At 38.3% G+C, this 24,336-nt stretch overlaps 1 protein-coding gene across 1 annotated transcript in view; it reads right to left on the reverse strand.

Moving 5' to 3' along the window:
* The window catches only part of CDH7 (cadherin 7), a 126,480-nt gene that overhangs the window by 2,947 nt on the left and 99,197 nt on the right, over nt 1-24,336 (reverse strand). The window contains exons 7-10 of the mRNA XM_052660232.1: nt 18,107-18,243; nt 15,781-15,902; nt 14,801-14,918; nt 11,479-11,730 (exon numbers count right to left, since the gene is read on the reverse strand). Of these exons, the coding sequence (XP_052516192.1) occupies nt 11,479-11,730; nt 14,801-14,918; nt 15,781-15,902; nt 18,107-18,243 (629 nt within the window). The remainder of the gene's footprint in view (nt 1-11,478; nt 11,731-14,800; nt 14,919-15,780; nt 15,903-18,106; nt 18,244-24,336) is intronic.

Consider the following 24,336-nt stretch of genomic DNA (forward strand, 5'->3'; position numbering starts at 1 on the left):
TTGCTCCCCCACACGCTTTATCTGCAACCTACAGTTTAGGAACTGATATACATTTCTGAGCTTTCTGCCCACTTTCTCCTGTTGCCATGGCACATAAATGCTTTTCTCTTCATCTTTCTTTCATCTTATTTACTACACTTGAATATTTTCAACTGGCTTCATCAAAGTAGCAGATGTGTAATTCCAAAACCCATGGTTTTGAAATGAATGCGGCATCATTCATTTCCTGTCTATTCCCACAAATATTCTATGTGTCTACCCTCTTTGCTAAGTGGATTCCCAACCCTGTCCCTTTTTGTCTTCTGAAAATTATCACGTCCACCACTCCAAAGCCTTTTAGTTTTCAAGCTCCATGCCAGAATGCTACAGCAAAAACATGTTTACAAAAGACTGATACGTTTCTGCTGTAACATTCTGATATGAAACTTGAAAATTAACATATAGCTTAGATGTCAAGCAGGCCTTTGATAAAAGTCCATTCTTTCCTGATATTAGCTGCATGATATTTGCCCAGTAGTTACTACTTGGGCAAGTCAGTTAATCTGAACCTAGCCATATATGATAGTTATAGCCAACTTGTGTGCTCACAGCGGGGACTAAGGAGATCAAAGAAATTTGGGAATCATGTAGGGAGATGAGCAGCAGGCCAGGGACTTGCTGTTGTCCAACAGAGACATGTTCATAGTTATCATGTGACCTACAAGAACATTCATGCAAAATTCTGTGAACACAGCAAGTGAAGATGTTGTGTTTCTCCCCTGAGGGAAAACCAAGAATGAAGTTAGGTAATAAGGAAAGTAGAAGGCATATCAAGTTCATGGCAAGACCTATGCCTAAAGATGAAATGGGAGAGAAAAAAAGCAGTAAAGTAAGATGATGGTCTGAATGCAGAATATCAGCTGACCTTCCCAGTAATTCTCTGGAGTAAGTCTTTTCCGATTGGCAGGTTATCTCAAACACAAAATAATCTCTCTGTGGTCAACATAATAATCTGGGTTGAGTTGTACTCCCATCTGTCTTCAAAGCCTTTGCACTTTCTCTCATGCTGTGAGCTTAGAGCTTCATAGAAGGTAATAGAGATAAAAGCTGGGAACTCAGGTAACAGTTGCTAGAACCCAGGAGGACACATCAGGAAATTTAGATTTATATACTTTAGTTTCTGAAACTTTTGTAGATGGTCTGCTAGAAATAAAAGTAGAATAGCAGCAGAAAGTTTAACCAACAAAGACTTCTCATTAAGAAGTCAAACTGAGTTAAGACACAGAAAGGAAAGGTGAGTATCCAAAGAATTGTGATGGGTAGCCAGGTGGAAGCAGGTGAAAATAAGAAATATGCCACACAAAGTGAAGAGCAAAAACTGGACCGCTGGGATGGAGCAAATGTTCAGTTGAGCACAGAAGGATGGAAGAAGTGATGGCATAGGAGTAATGAGGGCAAGAAGACGGGTAGAATTAGATGTAAGAATTAGATGTTATTTTCATTTAAGTCAGTATCTTAAGACAAAACATTTCAAAATTCTCAATTCTCTTTCTTTCATATAAGTACAATGGATCTTGTCATATATTATCAATATCTCACAATTATTTAGTATGCTCTGTTGTAAATGTAGTTTCAAGCTACCAATATACTTGCCTTCTGACCTTCAATTACAGTGTTTAGGAAAAGTGAAACCTGAGAACCCATGGGTGCATCAGCCCATGGGGACAATACCCATTTAGGATATTAATATCTTATGAAGTTTGTTTTATTTCCCAATCTTGCCTGGGGCTGAGAATAAATGTGAGGTCTTTTAGAAGGTTAGACAGTTTAACATTTCAATGACTTGGGAGAATATTAATTTCTAACTACTTGAGCATGTATAAAAAATAAATTTTAACCTTTACAGAGAACAAGTATTAACTGCTCTTCAGTGGCTATGGAGATAATCCCTGTATTAAAAAGAATATTTTCTGCCTAAGTAAGCACAAGATTATATATTTTAAAACGTTTTATCACATGTCTTTCTGTCATATGGGCTATACGTCTGAGTGGAGACAAAAGATTTAGGCCTAGTTGGAGCCTAGACATGCCCATGTATTGTGCGTGCTTGTGAATTTATATATCCACTTCACAAATATGAGTTAACCATTTAGTACATGACTTTGGTATACTTATACAATGTTGCACATACAGGTAAACACACATTTCCTCATGGAACTTAGAATTAAAGTGAAAGTGAAGTCGTTCAGTCGTGTCCGATTCTTTGCAAACACATGGACTGCAGCCCACCAGGCTCCTCCGTCCATGGGATTTTCCAGGCAAGAATACTGGAGTGGGGTGCCATTTCCTTCTCCAGAGGATCTTCCTGACCCAGGGATCGAACCCCAGTCTCCTGCATTGTAGGCAGATGCTTTACCATTTGCGCCACCAGGGAAGTCCTTAGAATTAAATGGAGTGGACAAATATTCATCAAATAAAGACAGCTGTATGTAAGAGAAAAACAGTGATAATTATTCCAAAAGAGGAAAATATGATCTTACAAGGATATATCAGAGCTTCCTCGTGGCTCAGTTGGGAGAGAATCTGCCTGGTAATGCAGGGGACCCAGGTTTGATCCCTACGTTGCCAAGATTCCCTGGAGAAGGAAATGGCTGCCCACTCCCGTATTCTTGCCTGGGAAACCCCACGTACAGAGGAGCCTGGCAGGCTACCATTCACAGGGTTGCAGCAGTTGGACACAGCTTAGTGATTCCACCACCACCACCACCAAGGATAACCTTTTAGGGGAAACAGCTCAGAAGCAGAAGTAACAGAGGATAACTGAAGCCTGAGGGTCAAGAGGTGAGATGGAAGAGTATCCTGGGTACAACCAGTGAACAAAAGTGTGAGACCCACATGGGTGAAGAGTAAAGAGAGACATGGGAGGGAAGCCAGGAGACATAGGCACTAGCAAGGGTTAAGGAGAGCACAGTATGATCAGATTTGTTTTTAGAAGAAAAGTCATTCTGGTTAGACTAAGAAGGCAGGGAAGAGTAGACGTGAGAAAAGAAGTTGGAACACTCTTAGAGCAGAAAATGCATAATGTTGACCTACATTTCTGATTGTAGAATTCAGTTTCCTAACATTCGATTCAACATTTTCCGAGTATCCCAGTGTGTAGGAAATAGTGCTGGGTACGGGCCAAATATAGCAAGAGTGATTCCCACATCCCAGCAGCTCACTGTGGAGGCTATATATACACATATAAATATAGTACAAATCGTCATGCGACTCGCTGTAAGAAAATACAGGCGTGCATGGATGCCAAGAAGCAGGCAGACCAGGAGAGTACCAGTCTCTCAAACTCGAGAGAAGTGGAAGGAAAGATGTAGAAAAATTTAGAAGTTCACACTGTAAGTTAGTGAACTCTTCTTTTTCTAAATTATTTTTTCTTTGTATTGGGGTATAGCTGATTAACAATGCTGTGATAGTTCAGGTGAATAGCGAAGGGACTCAGCCATACATATACATGTATTCATTCTCCCCCAAGCCCTTTTCCCATCCAGGCTGCCCCAGAACATTGAGCAGAGTTCCTTGTGCTCTACGGTAGGTCCTTGTTGGTGATCTATTTTAAATACGGCAGTGCGCACATGTCCATCCCAAACTCCCTAACTCTCCGTTCAGTGAACTCTTTTTCCAACCTTCAATGTGGTGTGTGTCAGATACACATCTAGACATTTAACCTGGAACATGGTTTTTACTACATCACCTTGGCAGTATTTTGGTCCTACTTTTCTAACCCACTTCCCACAGGCTAACAACATAATTATTTACCCAGAACTTGATAGAATTCTGCAGATGTAATCTGATGGACACAAAATGGTACTAACTTCTAAATAAGGTTACTTCTATTAAAGAATAACTTTTTCCTTTCATGTATTAACATATTTTAAACATTCAGTCTGGTGCTAATTTTAAACCACAGTCATGTAAATTACCTTCCAGTCAATTTTCCTCATCCTTAAAGATCTGTAAAGGATTTTTAAGGTGCATATGTAAACCAGTTAACTATCACTTTCTTAAGTGTACCCCATTGTTTATAGACTACTTCCAAAAAGTAAATGTCTGAGTATCATTTAATTCAACAATATTTTTTACAGAGCACAGATTTTCCAAAGCTACAAGCCCTAGAAGGGCAGTGATGCTATTCCACACAGATATACCTAAAGCACAAACAACAATACTTGACAGTATGAATTCAATAAATGTTTGTTAAATTGACAAACAGGTAAGGTACTACGGTGACATGCAGATAGCTCTTGCTATTAAGTTCAATAACTTAAAAAAGAAAAGGCAATTATTATAAATGCAATAGTTACAGAGCATTATAACATATGCTAAGAATATACGGATGGGAACGTTTAGCCAGGATGCTCAGAGAACGCCTCACAGAAGAGATGACAGTAAGGTAAGGGGTGATGGATGAGCCAGCCTTCACCAAGAAATATTATTTGCTCTGTGTCTTTATAAACATTCAGAATGTATTAGACATAAAAGGCTGTCTAAATCTTCACTACTCAATGCGGAAGCCACAGGTGGTGAATGAGCATTTGAGATGCGGCTATTACTATTTCAGACTGCTCTAAGTGTCACATGTACATGTGATGTTAAAGACAATTTTTAAGTAAAATATAATAATAGCTGATTACATGTTAAGATTACAATAGTTTGTTCATACTGCTTTAATACGTTGTTAGCATTTATTTCACTTTAAAAACTATTTTTTCTAATGAGGTTCCCTTGAAAAGTTAAAATTACACATGTGATTCACATGTGTTTCTTCTGGACAGTCGATTTAAACAAAAGACTTGAAAATACCAGAAAAATCGTCATTGCACATGGTCTTATGGTTATAGCAGGGGATTTAATTACCAAATGACACATTGAATAGTGAAACAGCTATCACACTACAATTATTACTCTATTACGTATAAGTGAAAAACAACCTAAATGAAAAATTGTTATTGGCATAATCAGAATACAAGTTCACTAATTAAGTATAAATAATTATTCACATCAGTGGGCAAGCAGAACGTAGCTTTTTAATAACTTCTGCCTCCCCCTACTTTAAGTTTCCTTCTCTCCAAAATGGAGATAATATTGAAAGAAAGTATTTCACAGTAACTTTATGAAAATTAAGTGAATTTACATTTGCACCATACTTAAATAGTGCTACACAAAGTAAGCACTATCTGATTTCATTTAAAATGTCATTTTTCTGAGTTTCTATAATAAATTCTTATACACTCCAGTTCCTATTTCTTTGGTCTTGCTAAAATTTGAATCATATAACTGATGCACAGAAAGAAACATACACTTTACTATTCACACGCATATGATTTTGATAACCCCTAGTTAATTTAGTTCATGTGTTTGATTATCTACTCTCTTCCATTTAGTGGAATAACAGATACTGGGCCTATCCATGAAAAGCATAAAATGCAACACAAATGTAGTAACATAAGTAGAATGCAATAAGTACTATTCACCAGTTCACCCCAAAATATTTTTCCTCCTGGGTGCCCTGTGCTAGGCTTTGAGAACAAAATGGTTTTACAAAAGGGAGAGATTAAGATCATTACTTTCAAGTTTTTTTTATATTTGAGCATGATAAATATTTACCAACTATGATACCCACTACATAGGAAACAGGTTTTGTAATAAAGAACTGTGGGCATGAGGAACACCTAATTTAATCAGGACATTCCCTCTTTCAAGGTAATACTGAACTGCGGCACTAAGAATAGTAAGAATCCAACAGGTAGAGGAAGCTGGAAGAAGGTCTCAGGAACAGGGTGGCACATTTGAACCTCATGGAAAGAAAGGCCACGTGGTTCTTCCTACTGAGTGAGGGAGGGATCAGGCAGTCTAATGTCATCGAGACATGAGCAGGTGTCAGAAGGTGCCTTGCTTTGTGGGCTGTGAGGAACATCTGGATTTTATGAAAGTATATTTAATGCTTCTGAGATATTTCAAGCAATGAAATAATTTGTTTCAAAAAGTGAAATGACAGGAAAAATACAGGGCTACTACTGAAGTCAGGCTGTGATCACAGAGAGATGTCATTGGAAATGACACCTAAGAAAAGACGGAAAGGATGAGAGAAGTCAGCTTCCCACTTTGTCTGGATCTACATGCTATGTAATCAGATATGTGCAGATTCCCAGTAAAAGAGGGCCCAAGTTTGGATCTGCACTAATGAACCCACACTTCCCAGGTAGCTCAGTGCGAAAGAATTCGCCTGCCAATACAGGAGACACGGGTTCGATCCCTGGGTCAGGAATATCGCCTGGAGGAGGAAATGGCAACCCACTCCAGTATTCTTGCCTGGAGAATCCCAAGGACAGAGGAACCTGGTGGGCTACAGTCCATGGGGTAGCAAAGTTGGACACAACTGAGCTTGCACGCATACGCATACGCACAGCCTAGGCAGAGTCACCTATTACTTATACTCACAAAGAATAAAGAGCTGTAATTAATAAAATCCAAGTATATGATTCAGATAGATATCAAATATAGCATTTTTAACTGAAATTTAAACTGCATTTTAGCAAAGCTTCTTTGAAATCTCTACTACAATATTTTTTTTTTTTTTTCTCTTTAGGCTGGATCTCAAATAAAGGCCTAAAACTGTAGAATATTTTGAAATGGGAATATTCAGGTCCAACAGAAATACAAGTTAGGGATAATGAGAAAAATCAAATGTTCTTTTCTACTGCTGAGTACGCCCAAACACTCATGGATTCATTCAGTATCATGTATGATATATGCCTTGTCTATGTCAGATCATGATTTTCTGAGATGCTCCATATGTACAATGATGAAATACTGCTCAGTCATTGCCTCCAAAAGCAGGGGTCCACCAGACAAAATAGATGAGTAGACAACCTGGTTTGGATTAATCAGCCAGGAAAGATGCTTTAAGATTGTTTTGCCACCTTAGGAACAGCACCCCGCTTGGACTCAGGAGCAAAGGGGGTTAAGTGCTGAACACAAAAAGGAGTTACTACTTGTTGGATTCTGGGAGAGGTATTCCAAGCAAAAGATCAAAGCTTTTAAGAAGAGATAAAAAACAAAGCAGGATGAGTCTGACAAAGTACTACTCTGCAACCTGACTGAAGTACACTTGTGAGTGGAGAGAGAGAAGGTTCACCTGAAAAGGAGCAGTCAGGTCATAGAAAGAAGGTGATTCTAGTCTGTAGGCAATGGGGAGCCACAGAAATTTCAAGCTGGGAGTGTTGCAATCACATTTGCTTTTAAAAAGCTTACTCTCTCTGTGTTTCCGTTAGATTGGAGCTGATAGAGACTGGGAAACTGCCATTAATTCAGGAGGGGAAAGATGGACCCTGGCCAAAATCAGATAGAGTATTAAGCGAGCGAAAGACACAGATTCAAGAATCGAAGTGAAATTAACAGCACTTAGGGGCTGACTGGCTACAGAGGATGGGACAGAAGAGTGCAGGCTGACCAATTCCACTCAAAAAACACACAAGTAGGGACCAAATCAAGAGAAGAGGCAGGGACGCAGGAAGATTGTTCAGTGTATGATAATTTCAGACTTCTCATGTCAGCAGTCTGACAGAACAATGACTGTACCTCTCTAGTTCTATTTAAGATACAAACCAGAGATTTGCAAATCATCTGCATACACAAGATACTGCTTTCCATGCCTCACGACAGGAAGAAGTTTAATTGCAACTGAAATTGATCTTTCCTTTCCCTAAAATGACTATCATTAATGTTCCTCTCTATTAAATATGTGAGTTAGAATTATTTCATTTAAGGCTCATGTGAGACAGAAAAACTGACCTAAGTACAATGACTATTTTAAGCCTAAAGACAGCTAGTGTATTTTGGTTGCCATGAAGAATAAGCTCACATTTAACATACTCCCAGGCTTGAGAGAACACATTTAGGATTGTGTAAGTGGAGGACACTTTAAATTGGACAGAGTTCACCAAAGAAGTCCTAAAGCCACTGGGTGAAAAAATCTAAGATAGACCTGCCATATATACAGATCAACAGGTGGTTCCCAGAGGCACACAAGTGTTTCAAACTAGAAAATACTTATGGAAAAATACCTTATAAAGGACATCTCCAAGGAAGTCTGGGCTGTGTTTAGGTCTTGGCTCTGACACCTTATAATGTTGTGCATGTCTCCTCTAATAAAGACTTCTCTCATGCAAAATGTAGGCATGGTGGTGGCTGAGTTGCTCAGTTATGTCCAATTCTTGTGATCCCATGGACTGTAGCCTGCCAGGGTCCTCTGTCCATGGGATTCTCCAGGCAAGAATACTGGAGTGGGTTGCTGTTCCCTTCTTCAGGGAATCTTCCTCACCCAGGAATCAAACCTGGGTCTCCTGCATTGCAGGCAGATTCTTTACTGACTGAGCTACGAATGATAGCTAATGTCTAGCACTTAGTACCATCTCATTCAATGTGATTCTTTTTTTAGTATGTTTGCACTTGTCTGAAAGAGGAACACAGCTGCTACTCTAAGTCAGCCACTGGAATCTGCCTGTTATTATCACTAAGTCTGCTTTGTTATTATGTTTTATCTTTACAGATCACAATGCAGATTCATCTTTTACATACTCTCATTTTTTTCTTTGCAATTTAATATTTTTACTTAAGTACTACTACCATTTATAAAGCCAGGAAAATATTTTCTTGTTGTACTAAATCATGAATGGTCTCCACAGTTAAGAGCAGAGAAAAATACTGTTAAGGTCTTTTCAGGGAAGAAAAGTGAAAAGAAGCATGAAACCTAAACATCCAGCTGCCCAACCTGGACACACTGGAAGAGCACTAATTTCATGAAGTGGACTGTGATTTCCACAAATGCCTTCTAAAAACTAAAGGTGGGCGAGTCTAACTAATCTCCGTTGTGTCTGAAGAACCAGAGCTAGAAGGGATGTTATAGAACTTGAGTTTCTTGGACCTAAGGATCCACATAGGGAAAGAACAAAAATTAATATAAATGCATATAACTTAATATAACTATAAGCAACTAACAAGGGATTTAATCTCCAAACAGCTCAGTCAAAAAATAGGCAGATCTAAATAGACATGTCTCCAAAGAAGACATACAGATGGCCAAGAGGAGCATGAAAGTAAGTCAGACAGATATCAAGTAATAGCACTTACATGTGAAATCTAATTTTAAAATGATGCAAATGAACTTGTTTATAAAACAGACTTACAGATCTCAAAATCAAACTTATGATTACCAAAGGAGAAACATAGGGATAAGGGATAAAATAGGAGATTGGGATTAATATATACACACTATAAAGACTCTTGGGAGTCCCGTGGACTGCAAGGAGATCCAACCAGTCCATTCTGAAGGAGATCAGCCCTGGGATTTCTTTGGAAGGAATGATGCGAAAGCTGAAGCTCCAGTACTTTGGCCACCTCATGCGAAGAGTTGACTCACTGGAAAAGACTCTGATGCTGGGAGGGATTGCGGGCAGGAGGAGAAGGGGACGACCGAGGATGAGATGGTGGGATGGCATCACTGACTCGATGGATGTGAGTCTGAGTGAACTCCGGGAGTTGGTGATGAACAGGGAGGCCTGGCGTGTTGCGATTCATGGGGTCGCAAAGAGTCGGACACGACTGAGCAACTGAACTGAACTGATAAAAGAAAGAACCAAGGAGGACCTACTGTATAGCACAGGGAATCCCACTCAGTATTCTGTAATAAGATATATGGGAAAAGAATGTGAAAAAGAATGGACATAGATAGATGTAAAAACTGATTCGCTTTGTTATACACCTGTAACATTGTAAGTCAAAAAAACAATATTCCAATAAAATTAAACACACACACACGAAGGAAAGTATTTATCTTCTAGGTTATCCAGCTACTATAAAATAAATATACAAATTACCTCTTATTAACATGTTTTGAAATCTGGTAAGAAATGATAAGCAGTTTTCAATGGTCCAATCTTTTTCAAAACTGACTCTAGTCCTTTACAGTATATTCAGACTTTAATTGGGGATTACTTGCCATTTCTAATGAATTTCTAAGTTTTGGCCATCTGTATGAAGCTATATGAAAAAAATAGCTAATGCCCTTCTAGATTTGGTTAGCTGAAGGTAATAACTTCCATTTTCATGAGATTATTTCCACAGTATATTAGTAATTAGGTCTCACCTTGGTTAATAGGTTGAGAACTTGCTTTATCAATTATACTTAAAATTTACTGAATGCTCACTAGATGGTTGGCACATGAATTATCATTTAATTTTCACAACAGCCTTAAGAGTTTACCTATATTATTTTCTCCTTTGAGATTAAGAAGCTAGCCTTAGAAGAACTAATGCTCCCCCTGGTGAAGAGCTCGTATATATTCAATCAACCAGTTGAGTCACTCAATTGTGTCTGACTCTTTGCGACCCCATGGAATGCAGCACGCCAGGCTTCCCTGTCTATCACCAACTCCCAGAGCTTGCTCAAACTCATAGTACATGTTGGAGGCAGGCATAAAAGCTAGGTTTTACCTAACTTCATAAATCTTGCTTTTAAATATCATACAATTATGATTCTCATTGCTAAATTCTGCTTTTACAAAACTGTAAATGAATTCACAAATTATATTAAACCCCAAGGAAACACAAGAGTACAGGCTCAGATGCAATATTAAATGCTTACTGTCCTCACTGTAGGAAACTATACTTTGCCTTCACAGAATGTAAAGGAATAAACCCATTACCCAATGCCCATGTTGGACACCTTCCAATTTTCAAAAGGATGCTGCATAATCTCATAAAACTGGAATTCTAATATGAGTTATAAATCAAGCTTAACCACATAATAAAGTAATCATGGAAAAGTACAATTACATATGTAAATTCTTCTTGGGAAATTTTGCATTGCTGAAATTGCAATCTTTTAAGCTTTGCAAATAATAAAATGTAGTTTAAATCTTTTCTGAAAAGAGGCAGGATATAAAGTCATCATGTCTTTTTTTATGCCCTCTTATTCATTGGTCTTTAAAAAAAAAATTATGTATTTCAAACACACAGGCAAGAATAGAGACTAACATAAAGAATGTTCACGTCTTAAGAAGTTAAGTATTAGATTCCACTGAAGGCCATAGTTTCTAAAATAAGCATATTATCACAATAACATAGAAAAGATTCTCTCTAGTCTAATAGAGACTCGTGAACTCTAAAACAAATAGGCTGGAGCATACAGTAAATGTTTTTTAAAATCTTAAAAAAAACAAACATTTTAAACAGAAGCCATTTATCTTCACTGATGTTTACAAAATAAAAATTGACAATTTCAGTTTTCAACATATCACTGGAAAGTGTGGCCGATGGTCATTCCTCTGTGAGCCAAATACCATGGGTTAGAATATCTGCATGTAGTCTCAGAATGTATGAAAAATTCTGACCACTGGCAGTTGTGACTGCTCTTACAGAAAAAGCATCACAAATGGTACCTACCCAGTAAGGTCAAAACACAGGCTAGAATCGCGATCAGGGCTCCTGTGCTGAGACCGGCAGGAAGGACGTAGGCCTCGGCGTTGCAGGTCTGGGCAACCCCGTCTGCATCACAGTCACAGACGCGGATGGTGAGGGTGTTGGTGCTGCTGAGTGAAGGCGACCCGCTGTCCACGATGAAGATTGGCAGGTAATAGACAGACTGCTCCTGTCTCCGGAAACCATTTCTCCTGGTGAGAATTGAGGCTGTGTTGTCTAGGGTGAAGAGAGCAAACATATAGAATACAAGATTTCTGATGGATCCTGTCTTACCAAACTTCATCTGACTTAGTCACTCCCCTTAGCTTCTTTTGAGTCATATTTCCAAATACTGGTTCATTTGGATACATGTTTAAAAACTTATATCGTGCTACATGGTTAAGACCAAAGAAACAGTTATAAAGTAAAACTGAACAGAAAACTGTTTATACATCATTTATCATATTAAAAAGTGTATACTAGATATAATTTTTACAATCTTAAATTTCAAACCATATGCTTATAGAAAGGATAATAATAATTAACAGGTTAAATATTTTTGCAACATCATTGGAGATATAGGTGAAATTTTCAATCCATCCTTTGACAATTTCCAAGCCCAATACAGAAAGAAGTAAAATAAGCCACTTTTGTTTTAATTAAAAAGAGTATGCAAAGATATTCAAAAGAAGAATGTTATATAATTTTTAAAAATCTTTACAGGCCATAGCATTACCAAAACATCATGTATATAAACATTTTATCAGTCAAAAATTAGGCCATTTGAAATTAATTTATATTCAATATTTTATTTCATCTAAACAATTAGTTACTATGAAACTTTTAACAGTGGTAAGTCTGAATGACATAGCTGTATGATATAGCTTTAATTTCTATATCAGAAATAGACTTTTTTTTAATCTGCTCACAATTTGTTCAGTTACCTTACCTTAATTAATAAAGGAATTTCTGTGATTTTAAAATTTATAGCAATTAATTAAAATACAATGGCAAAGAAGGAACGCCAGGACCATAGTTTTATCTACTGTGGTTTAATATACAGTGTTATCAAAGAATTAACAATACTCTAATCAAAGAGTCAGCTGACATCTACTATCTCTAACAGCCCAGAAGAGCATGCACTCATGAGACCAGAATTACAAATGTAGCAGGAAGAAAAGTGTTTGGTGTTCAGCTGGTAGGTTTCTATATAAACAAATCTTTTATTTTAAAATGTATGAATTCAAGAGTGTTCATTTAAAAACTACACATGGAGTTGAAGGATATTATGTTGAGCATGTTTCTGTAACTTAACACACACACACACACACACGCCTCTAGTCTGCCTCCCAACTGATCAGATGTTATACATATTTATGACTTGATACACAAAGGTTTTTCAAAGTTGCAGATTTGTAATCTAACATGCCTGGCATCAAATAACACACACACACAACAAATTGGGGAGTATATGCTAAAATGTCCAATATCTGATATGTGATTTTTAAATTTATAGTAATGTTCCTATGATTGGGAAAGAGATCATAAGTTCACCGTGTTCTCTATGTACCCCCTAAAACGGAAGCCAACATATGAACAGCTGTTCCTTCTTCCTGGTCCTTATGTTTTCCTCCAGGATTCCCACAAGCAAGGGCTTGACTTGGGAAAACCTTTTAAGTGTGTGGCTGGATGAATTTCTGGAAAATCCAACCATTTTAGTTCTGTGTTGGTGCAACAATCATGGTGGTACTGGCTGATGACATGTGGGGGGAATATTCAAGACCCTCTAAACTCCCCTTTGTGCAAGCGCTAAGAATGGTCTTTTCCAACTATGATGAAGGCACAGAGTCTGGGATTACCCACACAGAGAATGTGCTTCCTTTTATGCTGCTAACGGGAAAAGACACTATCCTCATTAAGCAGAGAGTAGCATCAGAAAAAATATTATTTTCAGATAGAATTTTTGAGGCCAAAGCTGAATTTTCTCCAGTAAAATGGTTGGCGGCTTCAGGTATAAGCACTTGCAATATCCACTGTCTGAAAGCAAGTCTTTTTACTAAGTCAGATTGGGCTAACACATTCTACATTTGGTTTTTCTGAAACTTGATTCACATATTAAAACTGAAAAATTACATTTTCTGTATTGTTGGGGTATATATTCCTCTCTGGTGGCTCAGACAGGAAAAGAATCTGCCTGTAATGTGAGAGACCTGGGTTCAATCCCTGGGTTGGGAATATCCCCTGGAGGAGGAAATGGCAATCCAGTCCAATGTTCTTGCCAGGAGAGTCCCGTGAACAGCGAAGTCTAGCAGGCTATAGTCCATGTGGTTGCAAACAGTTGGACACAACTGAGCGACTAACACTTTGAACTTTAGATAATCTTCTCTGTTTACACACACACACACACACACACACATCAAAGTTAGATGATAAATAGCAAGTTCTCATACTTCCTTGAAAAGTTTTTATGATTGTCTATATATTATCTATTGGAGAAGGAAATAGCAACCCACTCCAGTATTCTTGCCTGGAAAATTACATGGACAGAGGAGCCTGGCGGGCTTCAGTCCATGGGATCATGTAAGAATCAGACACAACTTAGTGACTAAATACACTATCTATATGGCTATAAGAGTGTGTGTGTGTGTTTATATAATTGAGCAAAACCAGAAACTAGCTACATATATTTGAAAAATGTTTCTATAACAACCTTTATAAAACTGCTTTTCTTTGAAGCAGAGAAATGAGATTTGGAATGACAGGGAAGGAATTCGTTATTCCTTTTAAATTCTGTATTTCTTTGCATCAAGAGTATATTATTTCCATGGATTACTTTTATTCTAAAAATGAAACAGTAACTGATGTTGACACTGAAAATACTACGTCAAAGGTTATTTAGGTTGAAATGTGTTCAGTCCAATTACTTTTCTAATGTCTCAAGTTATGCCTAGGTAATATAATCCTTACTAAGGCATTTAGCTGACCCTCAACTGATTAGATACTCTCAATAAAGAGCTTTGTATACAAATAAGGAAGCAAATAGCCAGAAAGAAGGGACAGAGATGAATCCGTCATCTCCCCTCTTTGGATTTAGGCCTAAAATGATTTAAGTAGCAGTTTCTTCATGACAGAAAATCCATAGATAAAAATTACTTGAGGGGCTCATTTCCCTTTAATTAATGTCCTTGCTGTTATGAGAAAGAAAGAAAAAAAAAAATCCCCATCAGCATTCCTGAGTGAGAAAAAGCTCTCTTGTTTAGAAAGCTCCTACCTGTTGCCTCCTCTGGTGACAATAGTTCAACCTTACCTTTGTTGTCTTTCAATGAAAAGTTGTGGTTGTTTGTTGCATCAGTTGTTAAGCTGAAATAAAACTGGTGGCCATTGGCTGGCTCGTCTTTATCGACAGCACTGACTTTCTGGATAACCTAGGAACAGATAATGTAAAACACGACAGCATGCCATGCGCTCTGTTTTGAGCAGAGAATAGAGCAGCTTAACACTGATCATAAATACCATCCTGTGCAATGAGCTGGGGAAGGGTCAGGTGTACTAAAATGAGGACTTCCCTGGTGGCTAAGATGGTGAAGAATCTGCCCGCAATGTGGGAGACCTGGGTTTGGGGAAGATCCCCTGGAGAAGGAAATGGCAACCCACTCCAGTATTCTCGCCTGGAAAACCCCATGAACAGAGAAGTCGGATGGGCTATAATCCACGGAATCGCAAAAAGTCAGACAGGACTGAGTGACTAACACACATACTGACATGAATGCAATCTAAAAAGGGCTCTGAAAATCAAATCATGTTCTTTTCAAAATTCGTATTTGAACTTACTTTTGTGAACCTCAGAAATAAGCTGTACCAACTGATTATACCTTATCAGACATCACAAGACACTGACAATATGGATAAGCAGACCAAACCACAAGGAGGCTACACTCCACTAAATTTGTGGAACTTTAAAGTATGTAAGCCCTGCTGTGTAACGTGGGAAATGGCCCACTCGAGCTTCAATGCTATATTTCTCTTTAAAAAAGCCTAAGCGCTTAACATCTACCATAGCTTTTATAATGCTTACCTTTCTTCTGGAGGAATTTTTTCATCATCCCAATTAAACCAGAATTTGAAAGTTCCTTTAATATTAGTTTATGCTATACATCAAAGTGTTAGTTTTGCTGAAACATGCTGATGATATTTCATCTTAAAGCTGGCAGGATATCAAAAGCAACTACCACTGGGTATTTTTAAAGAAATCATTAATGAGGAGGCTGGTATTCTGAAGCCTCTTACCTGGCCTGGCTGGGCGTTTTCACAAACAGTGGTCTCATAGTCCATGGCAAACTCAGGGGCGTTGTCATTGATGTCAAGGATAGTGATTGCTACGTAGCCTCTTCCCACTTGAGATGGATTCTCTAGTAAAGAGGAAAATATTTTCTCATTTACAGGCATACCCAGTTCTATTGCACTTTGCTTGAATGTGCTTCACAGAGATTGTGTGTTCTACAAACTGAAGGTGTATGCCAACTCTTCATCAAGCACGCCCATCAGTCCCATTTCTGCAATAATACCGGCTCACCTACCTCATGTCTCTGTCACATTTTGGTAATTCTCAAAATATTTCAAAACTTATTATGTGTTATGGTACAGATGATACCACCCTTATGGCAGAAAGTGAAGAACTAAAGAGCCTCTTGATGAAACTGAAAGAGAGTGAAAAAGTTGGCTTAAAGCTCAACATTCAGAAAACTAAGATCATTGCATCTGGTCCCATCACTTCATGGCAGATAAATGGGGAAACAGTGGAAACAGTATCAGACTTTATTTTTCTGGGCTCCAAAATCACTACAGATGGTGACTGCAGCCATGAAATCAAAAGAAGTTTACTCCTTGGAAGGAAAGTTATGACCAACCTAGATAGCATATTAAAAAGCAGAGACATTACTTTGTCAACAAAGGTCCATCTAGTCAAGGCTATGGTTTTTCCAGTGGTCATGTATGGATGTGAGAGTTGACTATAAAGAAGGCTGAGCGCCGAAGAATTGATGCTTTTGAACTGTGGTGTTGGAGGAGACTCTTGAGAGTCCCTTGGACTGCAAGGAGATCCAACCAGTCTATCCTAAAGGAGATCAGTCCTGGGTGTTCATTGGAAGGAATGATGTTGAAGCTAAAACTGCAATCCTTTGGCCACCTGATGTGAAGAGCTGACTCATTTGAAAAGACCCTGATGCTGGGAAAGATTGAGGGCAGGAGGAGAAGGGGATGACAGAAGATGAGGTGGCTGGATGGCATCACCAACTCGATAGACATGGGTTTGGGTAAACTCCAGGAGTTGGTGATGGACAGGGAGGCCTGGCGTGCTGTGGTTCATGGGGTCGTAAAGAGTCGGACACGACTGAGTGACTGAACTGAACTGATGGTGACCTGTGATGTTCCTAATATTCTTACATTTGAAGGTTCAGATGACAGCAGTCTTTGGCATTAAAATATTCCTTAAGGTGTCAACATTGTTTCTCTAGACATAATGCTATTTATTGCACACTTCAGAGATTACAAGTGTCGTATGCACTAAAAAACAAAACGTGACTCCTCACTGTAATACTCACTTTAGTGCAGGTGGCTGGCATTGAACCTGCAACCTCTGATCTCTGCTTGTGCTTAGACTAAAGCTATTACTCCAATGCCATCTTTCTTAAGAAATTTATATTATGAACAGTTAGAATCAATCAAAAATGTCTGCCTCTAAAGCACAAATCTAATAAGGAAATGACCATGCTTCATGTAAAATCTAGAATCATACATTGCAGATTTTGAAGGGAGCAACAGAAATTCTGATCCAAATGTCATATACACACAGAGAGTGACAAAGAAGCCATTAATTTAAATATTATCTGATATTAGAGCTCCTTTTGTATGAATATGTCTATAATATGTACATATTACCTATGTATGTGTGTATATATATATATTGGAGAAGGAAATGGCAACCCACTCCAGTGTTCTTGCCTAGAGAATCCCAGGGATGGCAGAGCCTGGTAGGCTGCCGTCTATGGGGTCGCACAGAGTCGGACACGACTGAAGCAACTTAGCAGCAGCGGCGGCAGCAGCATGTGTATATATATATGTGTGTGTATATGTATATAAATATATATATATGTGTGTATATATATACACATACCATATTATAAACATGCATACAATGTAATTGTGCATTGTTCTCAAAGCTTTTCTCATCAAGGACCAAAATTAGTTTAATATGAGAATACACAAACTTGAGTGTCTGGTTAGAGATCAACTAACTATTTATGTAAGCTACTGGACTAAACCATGTCAGCATAGATGCAGCACATGAACTGTGACCACAAGACAAGAAAAAAGCATCTGTGGGTAAATCAGGCCCATCATTTTATGGTCACTTCATTCCATTAACTTTCTAAGTATTAGCAAACCAAGTTAGATAATGTATATATTGCACACCTTGAAACTAGGGAGTTTCAAAATTTTACTGAATTCAAACAAGTATCTAGTAAAATTCAAGTTGAAATTATAAACTCATGGTAGCCCATTCTCCACTCTCAATGTCCTCCATCCTAATTTAATGTTAAACCTTACAACTTACGGCTCTCCATTGCAAGGACTGTGATATTGTGAACAGCGTTTGTCTCTCGATCCAAAGATTTGGCAGTTGTAATAACTCCACTGTTGGCATCAATATTGAAGTATCTCTCCAAATCTGTGTTTCTGTCAATTGAATACCTAATATTTAAAAAAATAAAAAAGCACTTCAATATTTATGTCTGATTATAATTTGCTCTATTTATTTCATTAATTGCACATAAAAATCACCGAATTCTGCTGACTCCATGATCTATGGAGTCACGTTAACATAGAATATGCCTAGTTTAAAACTGCACCAGGGTTCTAGTTGATTCATCATCTGCTTCTCAGTAACCTCTGCTTTTCTCCAACAGTACAAAATAAAAACAATCATATAAGTAGCAAAATTATCTTCAAACTAGATTTGAATATGCCATTATTAACTCCAAACAGTGATTCCTAAAAAACATTTACAACATATTTAGTATCCCTGTTTACGATTAGAGGTCCCTTTAAAATGACATGTATGTAGACAACTCACCCATTCACATAAACTGAGTAACATCTTGTGTTTTAGTAACTCCAGCCTGATCGTAACCTTTCTTCCTTTTGTTATCTCTCACTCAGGGACCACAGACATGTTTCAAAGCAGAACCCTGCACCGTGCAGAAAAGGGAGCCCTGGTATACTGTTGGTGGGAATGTAAATTGGTACAACCACTAGAGAAAACAATATAGAGGTTTCTTAAAAAAAGAACCCACTCCTGGCCATGTATATGGAGAAAACTGTAATTTGATAAGATACATATACCCGATATTCACTGCAGCACTATTTGCAACAGCAAGACATGGAAGCGGCCTAAATGTCCATCAAAAGAGGAATGGATACAGATGTGGTGCATACAGTCAATAAAGTATTGATCAGCCACAGAAAAGGACAGAGTAATGTCATTTGCAGCAACATGGACGAGCCTTAGAGAGTGTCCTACTGAGTGAAGTCAGATAGCCAAATATCAAATGACATAGCTTATAATCTAAAAAAGAGCAAATGAACTTTCATAAAATAGAAGGTAGAGTCACAGATGTAGAAAACAAACTATGGTTTCTGGGGGAAAAGCAGGGAGGAATATATTGAGACACTGGGATTGATATATACACAAGACTATAAAATGGATAACTAGTAAGGACCTACTGTATGGCACAGGGAACTCCACTCAAAACTCTGTAATGGTCTACACGCGAAAAGGAGCTAAAGAAAAAAAAAAAGTGGATATATGTATGACTGAACACTTTGCTACACACCTGAAACAACACTGTAAATCAACTATAATCCAATATAAAATTAAAATCTTTAAAAATATCTCCAATTACATAAACATTTTGGTGTGTTAAAGCCTTTTCTCAAAATATCTGCTATCCAAACATTAGTGAAAAACTACTGCTCTACTTGTATTCTTATTCAATTATGCTATTTTTTGTTCCATATACAAATTTCACCCTTTCCTCATTAATGACTATCTTCAAATGCACTCACAGTCTTTCTACTTAGGTGAAATAAGGACTGTCATTTAAAAACAAATGAATGAACAAATAAACACACACCCAATTTCAGAAAGTATTCTGTTTCCTGAGTACTTTATTGGTGATTATTAAGTAGAATCATATAGTACCACTCTGCTTTATAACAAGATGCAAGGAACATAAAAAGGAAAGACATCAAAAAATGTCACCAAAAAATTGACCACAAACCAGCAAACATTACTGTCTTTGTGCAGTGACAGGTATTTGGGTATTCAGAATATTAGAAAGCTATCTAAGGGATCTGTTTTGTTGATGGCATAGGAGACAAGATTATCAGCTACGAGAGGAAGGAAAAGGTAGTTTGAGGAGGAGAGAGAATTGCTTTTTTTAGAAGAGACCAAAAATACATATAGGGAGAGTATCGGAGAAGGCAGTGGCACCCCACCCCAGTACTCTTGCCTGGTAATCCCAGGGACAGGGGAGCCTGGTGGGCTGTCTATCTATGGGCTCGCACTGAGTTGGCCACGACTGAAGCAACTCAGCAGCAGCAGCAGCAGCAGCAGGGAGAGTATAAAGGAATAAGCTACACATTGTGGATTGCTCCTTTGAGACTTATGTCCATTAATTTAATGTGAAGACAGTCATCCTATTCGTCTGTCTTGCTTATTTGAAGAGCTACGTAAAGGAGAGGGTTGGGTTTAGCCAGTTATGGACAATCAAAGAAGAGGAGGGTAGATTTGGACATCTGCATAGGAGGAATGATAAAGAAGACCCATGGTCTCTAAGCTTGTAAGAAAGAACTGAGGAAATAAGAGAAGGCAGATTGACCTGACATGGTAGCATCACCAAGTAGGAAGACTTTCCCAGGATCCAGAATGGCTGCAATGGGAGGTAGCAGATAAGAGAGTAGATGCTTGAATTAGATTTTCCACAGTAGCTCAGAGTTAACAAGACAAGGGTATGTTCATAAGCATCTATGACAAAACTGGGGCAAAGAAACAGATCATTAAAGTTAAAAAGACTAAGAAAGTGACAGGCTAGATACTAATCATCATGTCAAAAGTGATGGTAGGGAAAGACAAAATAATCTGAGTACTAAAGACTCAACAAATCAGTGTGATTACTGTATATCTGGTGGTGGATAGCAACAGGAAAGGTTTTGAGTCAAGTGTGGTGACACATTCTGCCAAGAGTTGAGAGTCTGGAAGGGAAAGGAAAACTAGTTTGAAAATGGTAATGGCAGTACAAAGGGTACTCACCCTCACCTCCAGGATCTGTGCTACATGAAATGAGAGGAAAAATGCATTTTAACTGAATGTCCTTATACCCTCTACTTACCATCTATTTATTGCAGCTACGTGTCAAATCAAGACATTCTGTTTAACCTGTCTGTCCTATCCGCTGACCTCAAGAACATTTTTTCTTGGGTTTGGATCCTTTTCTATTTATAAAGCTTTACTGGAATCAAAAACATGTGTTTTTCATTTTAAAAAACCAAATTTCTTCCATTTGTGTCAATTTCTTTGTTGGCCTCCATTCTGTCAAAACTATTGTTCCCTTCTCTCTTCTTACTTTCTATCTCATCCAAGTTTCCCACAATTGACTACTGACAACTCCTTAAAACACATTCTCCTTTTGCCTTTATTAATATCATGTATTCTTTGGTTTTCTCCTACATTACTGCCTGCCCTTTTCAGGACCTCAGTTGCTTTACCTTCTCCTCCGTAATCTTTAATTACTTCCCCCCAAACCTTTCCCACAGATCCCCTTTTCTTTGAAAAAAACATTTTTCCTTCCATCTTCTATGGCCCTGTAGATTAACTCAGTTCTATAATTTTGATGAGCCCTACATTTATATAAAAATCTCCTGGGCCAACCAGACTGACTTACTGAATTACTTGCACACATAAATAAACAATGTGAACGGAAATGTGACATTCTCAGGCTGCTGTCCTGTCTCCTAAGGTCTCCCACACCACCTCCGCCCTCCCTCTTTTCCACCTGAGAAAATGATATCACCTGTCACGTGGATGCTCAAGCTAAAAACATAGATTTGTTTCTCTCTCTTGTCCCTGCATCAATTTGTCAATATCTACTCTCAAGTGCAGTCATTCCAAGCTACCACATCCGAGCTCAGATTCTTCATTATTCTACTTTTTATCAGCGTACCTCCATTCTTAGAATCTACTTTCCACACAAGAGGCATGCAAAAAAAAAAAAAAAAGAATAGACATAAATTTTCTGTTACATAGAAAGGCCAGATCGTCTCTGAAATGTTGCATTAGTCAAACCAGTTTATGCCATTATTTCATATTATTAATATATTCTCTTTATATATACCTGGGAAGAGAAAGAGGAATTAACTTGAGAAGAGATGGAAGACTCTGGCAGGGACCAGGAGTAAACAAAGAACAGTTATTGTACTTCTTAATCACAAGGACTTGGGATCCCCAGCATTAAAGGGGTCCCTAGTTTCTACCAGCCCCTCTGGACATGCAAAAAGCAGAAATTTCTGCATGAGACATTAGTTAATGATAAAGTTACCTAAAGGGAAAAAAAATTTCTTAACCAGGAGAAATAAAGAAAATATAGCTTTTTTTAGAGTGAGTGGTACAAATTGTCTCTGAATTAGTCTGGGAGGCCTGAGTGAGGCCAAGAGAGAAAAAAAAACACTCTGAAGAAGTTCAGAGCCACACGCTCTTTGTAGCTCCGGATCTACTGGTTTGGGGACAGAGAAATACAATTGCCAATTAGAAGCTGAACAGGAAAGGAAAGGACTGGTGTTTCTCTAATCATTACCCAAAGTTATCTTTAATGCAACTTCTGCCGCAGTTAGTGGTGATTGCACACTCACAGTGATCCTTCTAGTTTCTATAAATCACAGCCTAAAATACTTGACCTCCTTCACTGTAGGTTGGAGGGACCAATTAAAGAAATCGCCTCCATATTTTTGCAGCACCAGCAGTTAAGGTTTCTGCTCTCTGTATTTATTATGCAGACGCCTCCGAATCTCAATATCCAGTCTCAATCCTTTTCCTGAGATTTCGTAAACTACCCCAAATACCGGCAACATCTTCTGTTAAAGGTCAGTATATCCAAAAGCAGATTCATCAACCTTTCCCCCGACAGTCCCTCCCCCTAAATATACTAAGAATTTAAAATATATACATTGTTTCCTAGTCCTCAAACAGCTATGTAAGGTCATGTAACACACTTTCACTTGCATGCCTAATGTTCACCTGCCCTTAATTCTTATTCATGGAAACCTGGTTATGTCAGAGGCAGGCACGTGTCCAGCTGAAAAACTACACTAGCTAGCCTCCCTGCAGATGCAGTATCCTTACATCTGTGGGCTTCCCACGGCTCAGACAGTAACCAATCTGCCAGCAATGCCAGAGATCCAGGTTCTGTCGCTAGGTAGGGAAGATCCCCTAGAGAAGGGGATAGCTAGCTACCTACTCCGGTATTCTTGCCTGGAGAATTCCATGGACTCTTAGCAAATGAGATGCAAAAGAAAATTTACAGGTTGAGCATCATTCCAAAACTCCCTTAAGGATAGGAGACAACTGCTAATTCACCTGGCATTTGATTTTGCCCCTTCCCCTCTATCTCACCTGGGATATGAACACACTAGAGAGCAATCCAAAAAGCATCTTGTAAATAGAAGGTGATGGGTGCCTGGTATAAGAAGCCAAGCCCTTGACGACATTATCCTGCCAATTTGTCGTTCTTTGATTGTCTGGTACCAGACTTCTCATTGATAAGTCATTAGTGTTAAGCTTTGTTCCGACCAGCCAAGCACAATTTCTAAGGCAAGCAGGTACCATTATTGCTGTAGTTAAGGACTGGACTTTAAAGTCTCAAAGCTGATTGCTGATGGAGCCAAGATTTAGAATGGTGTTTGTCTGTACCATCTTTCCAGTATTCACCATATTGCCTATAGATGAGCTTTTAGTCTCTGCTACCTACATTTCTAGAATTCAGCTTTACGTTATTTTTCCCCACTGCTCTATCTAAAATTCTGAGATAGTCACACTGATGTATTAATGGAATAAATGACAACATAGCGCGTATCTCCATTTTGGTGCCTTTCCTCGTGTTGGTCCTTTTCACTCTGATCTTTCCTGCCTCCAATTATTGTACTCCTACTATTCCCTGACGACAGTCCTCTGGCAGTAAAGCACCAAGCCATCGCAATTACTGGACTGGCCAAATGTTCACTCGGGTTTTTCTGTAACATGTTATGGAAAACCCAAGCAAACTTTCGGGCCAACCCAATACTTCAGAAATCACGCCTTTTTAAGGCTTGGGGTATTTATGACTCAGGGATTTCACTAAAAGCTCTCTGTGCTATTTATATATACCACCGTGAACCACAGACTGGGCATTTAAAAGGTAATATTTATAGCCAGGACCCTGCCACAAACTTATCGTACCAAGTTGGACTTTTCATTCACCATTTGTGTTCTTTATCTGCAAAATGAGAATATTTTACAAGACGATTTCTCATTTCCAGATTTAACATTGGAATTTTTTTCTAAGTTTTCGCTAAGATCTCTCCTCCTGCTAGATAACAAGTGGGCTGGGATTGTGTCTTCTTTATCTGAATATCCCAGTGTTCTGCACATCTGCAACAAAATCAATCCTAAAAAATGCCTGTAGTTATCGGTGCTGCTGTTCAATAAGCTATGGAGATCGATTAAAATGGTCCTCTCCATGTTCACAAGCAGCA

This window comes from Budorcas taxicolor, chromosome 22, assembly GCF_023091745.1.
Source record: "Budorcas taxicolor isolate Tak-1 chromosome 22, Takin1.1, whole genome shotgun sequence".
Lineage (NCBI taxonomy): Eukaryota > Metazoa > Chordata > Mammalia > Artiodactyla > Bovidae > Budorcas > Budorcas taxicolor.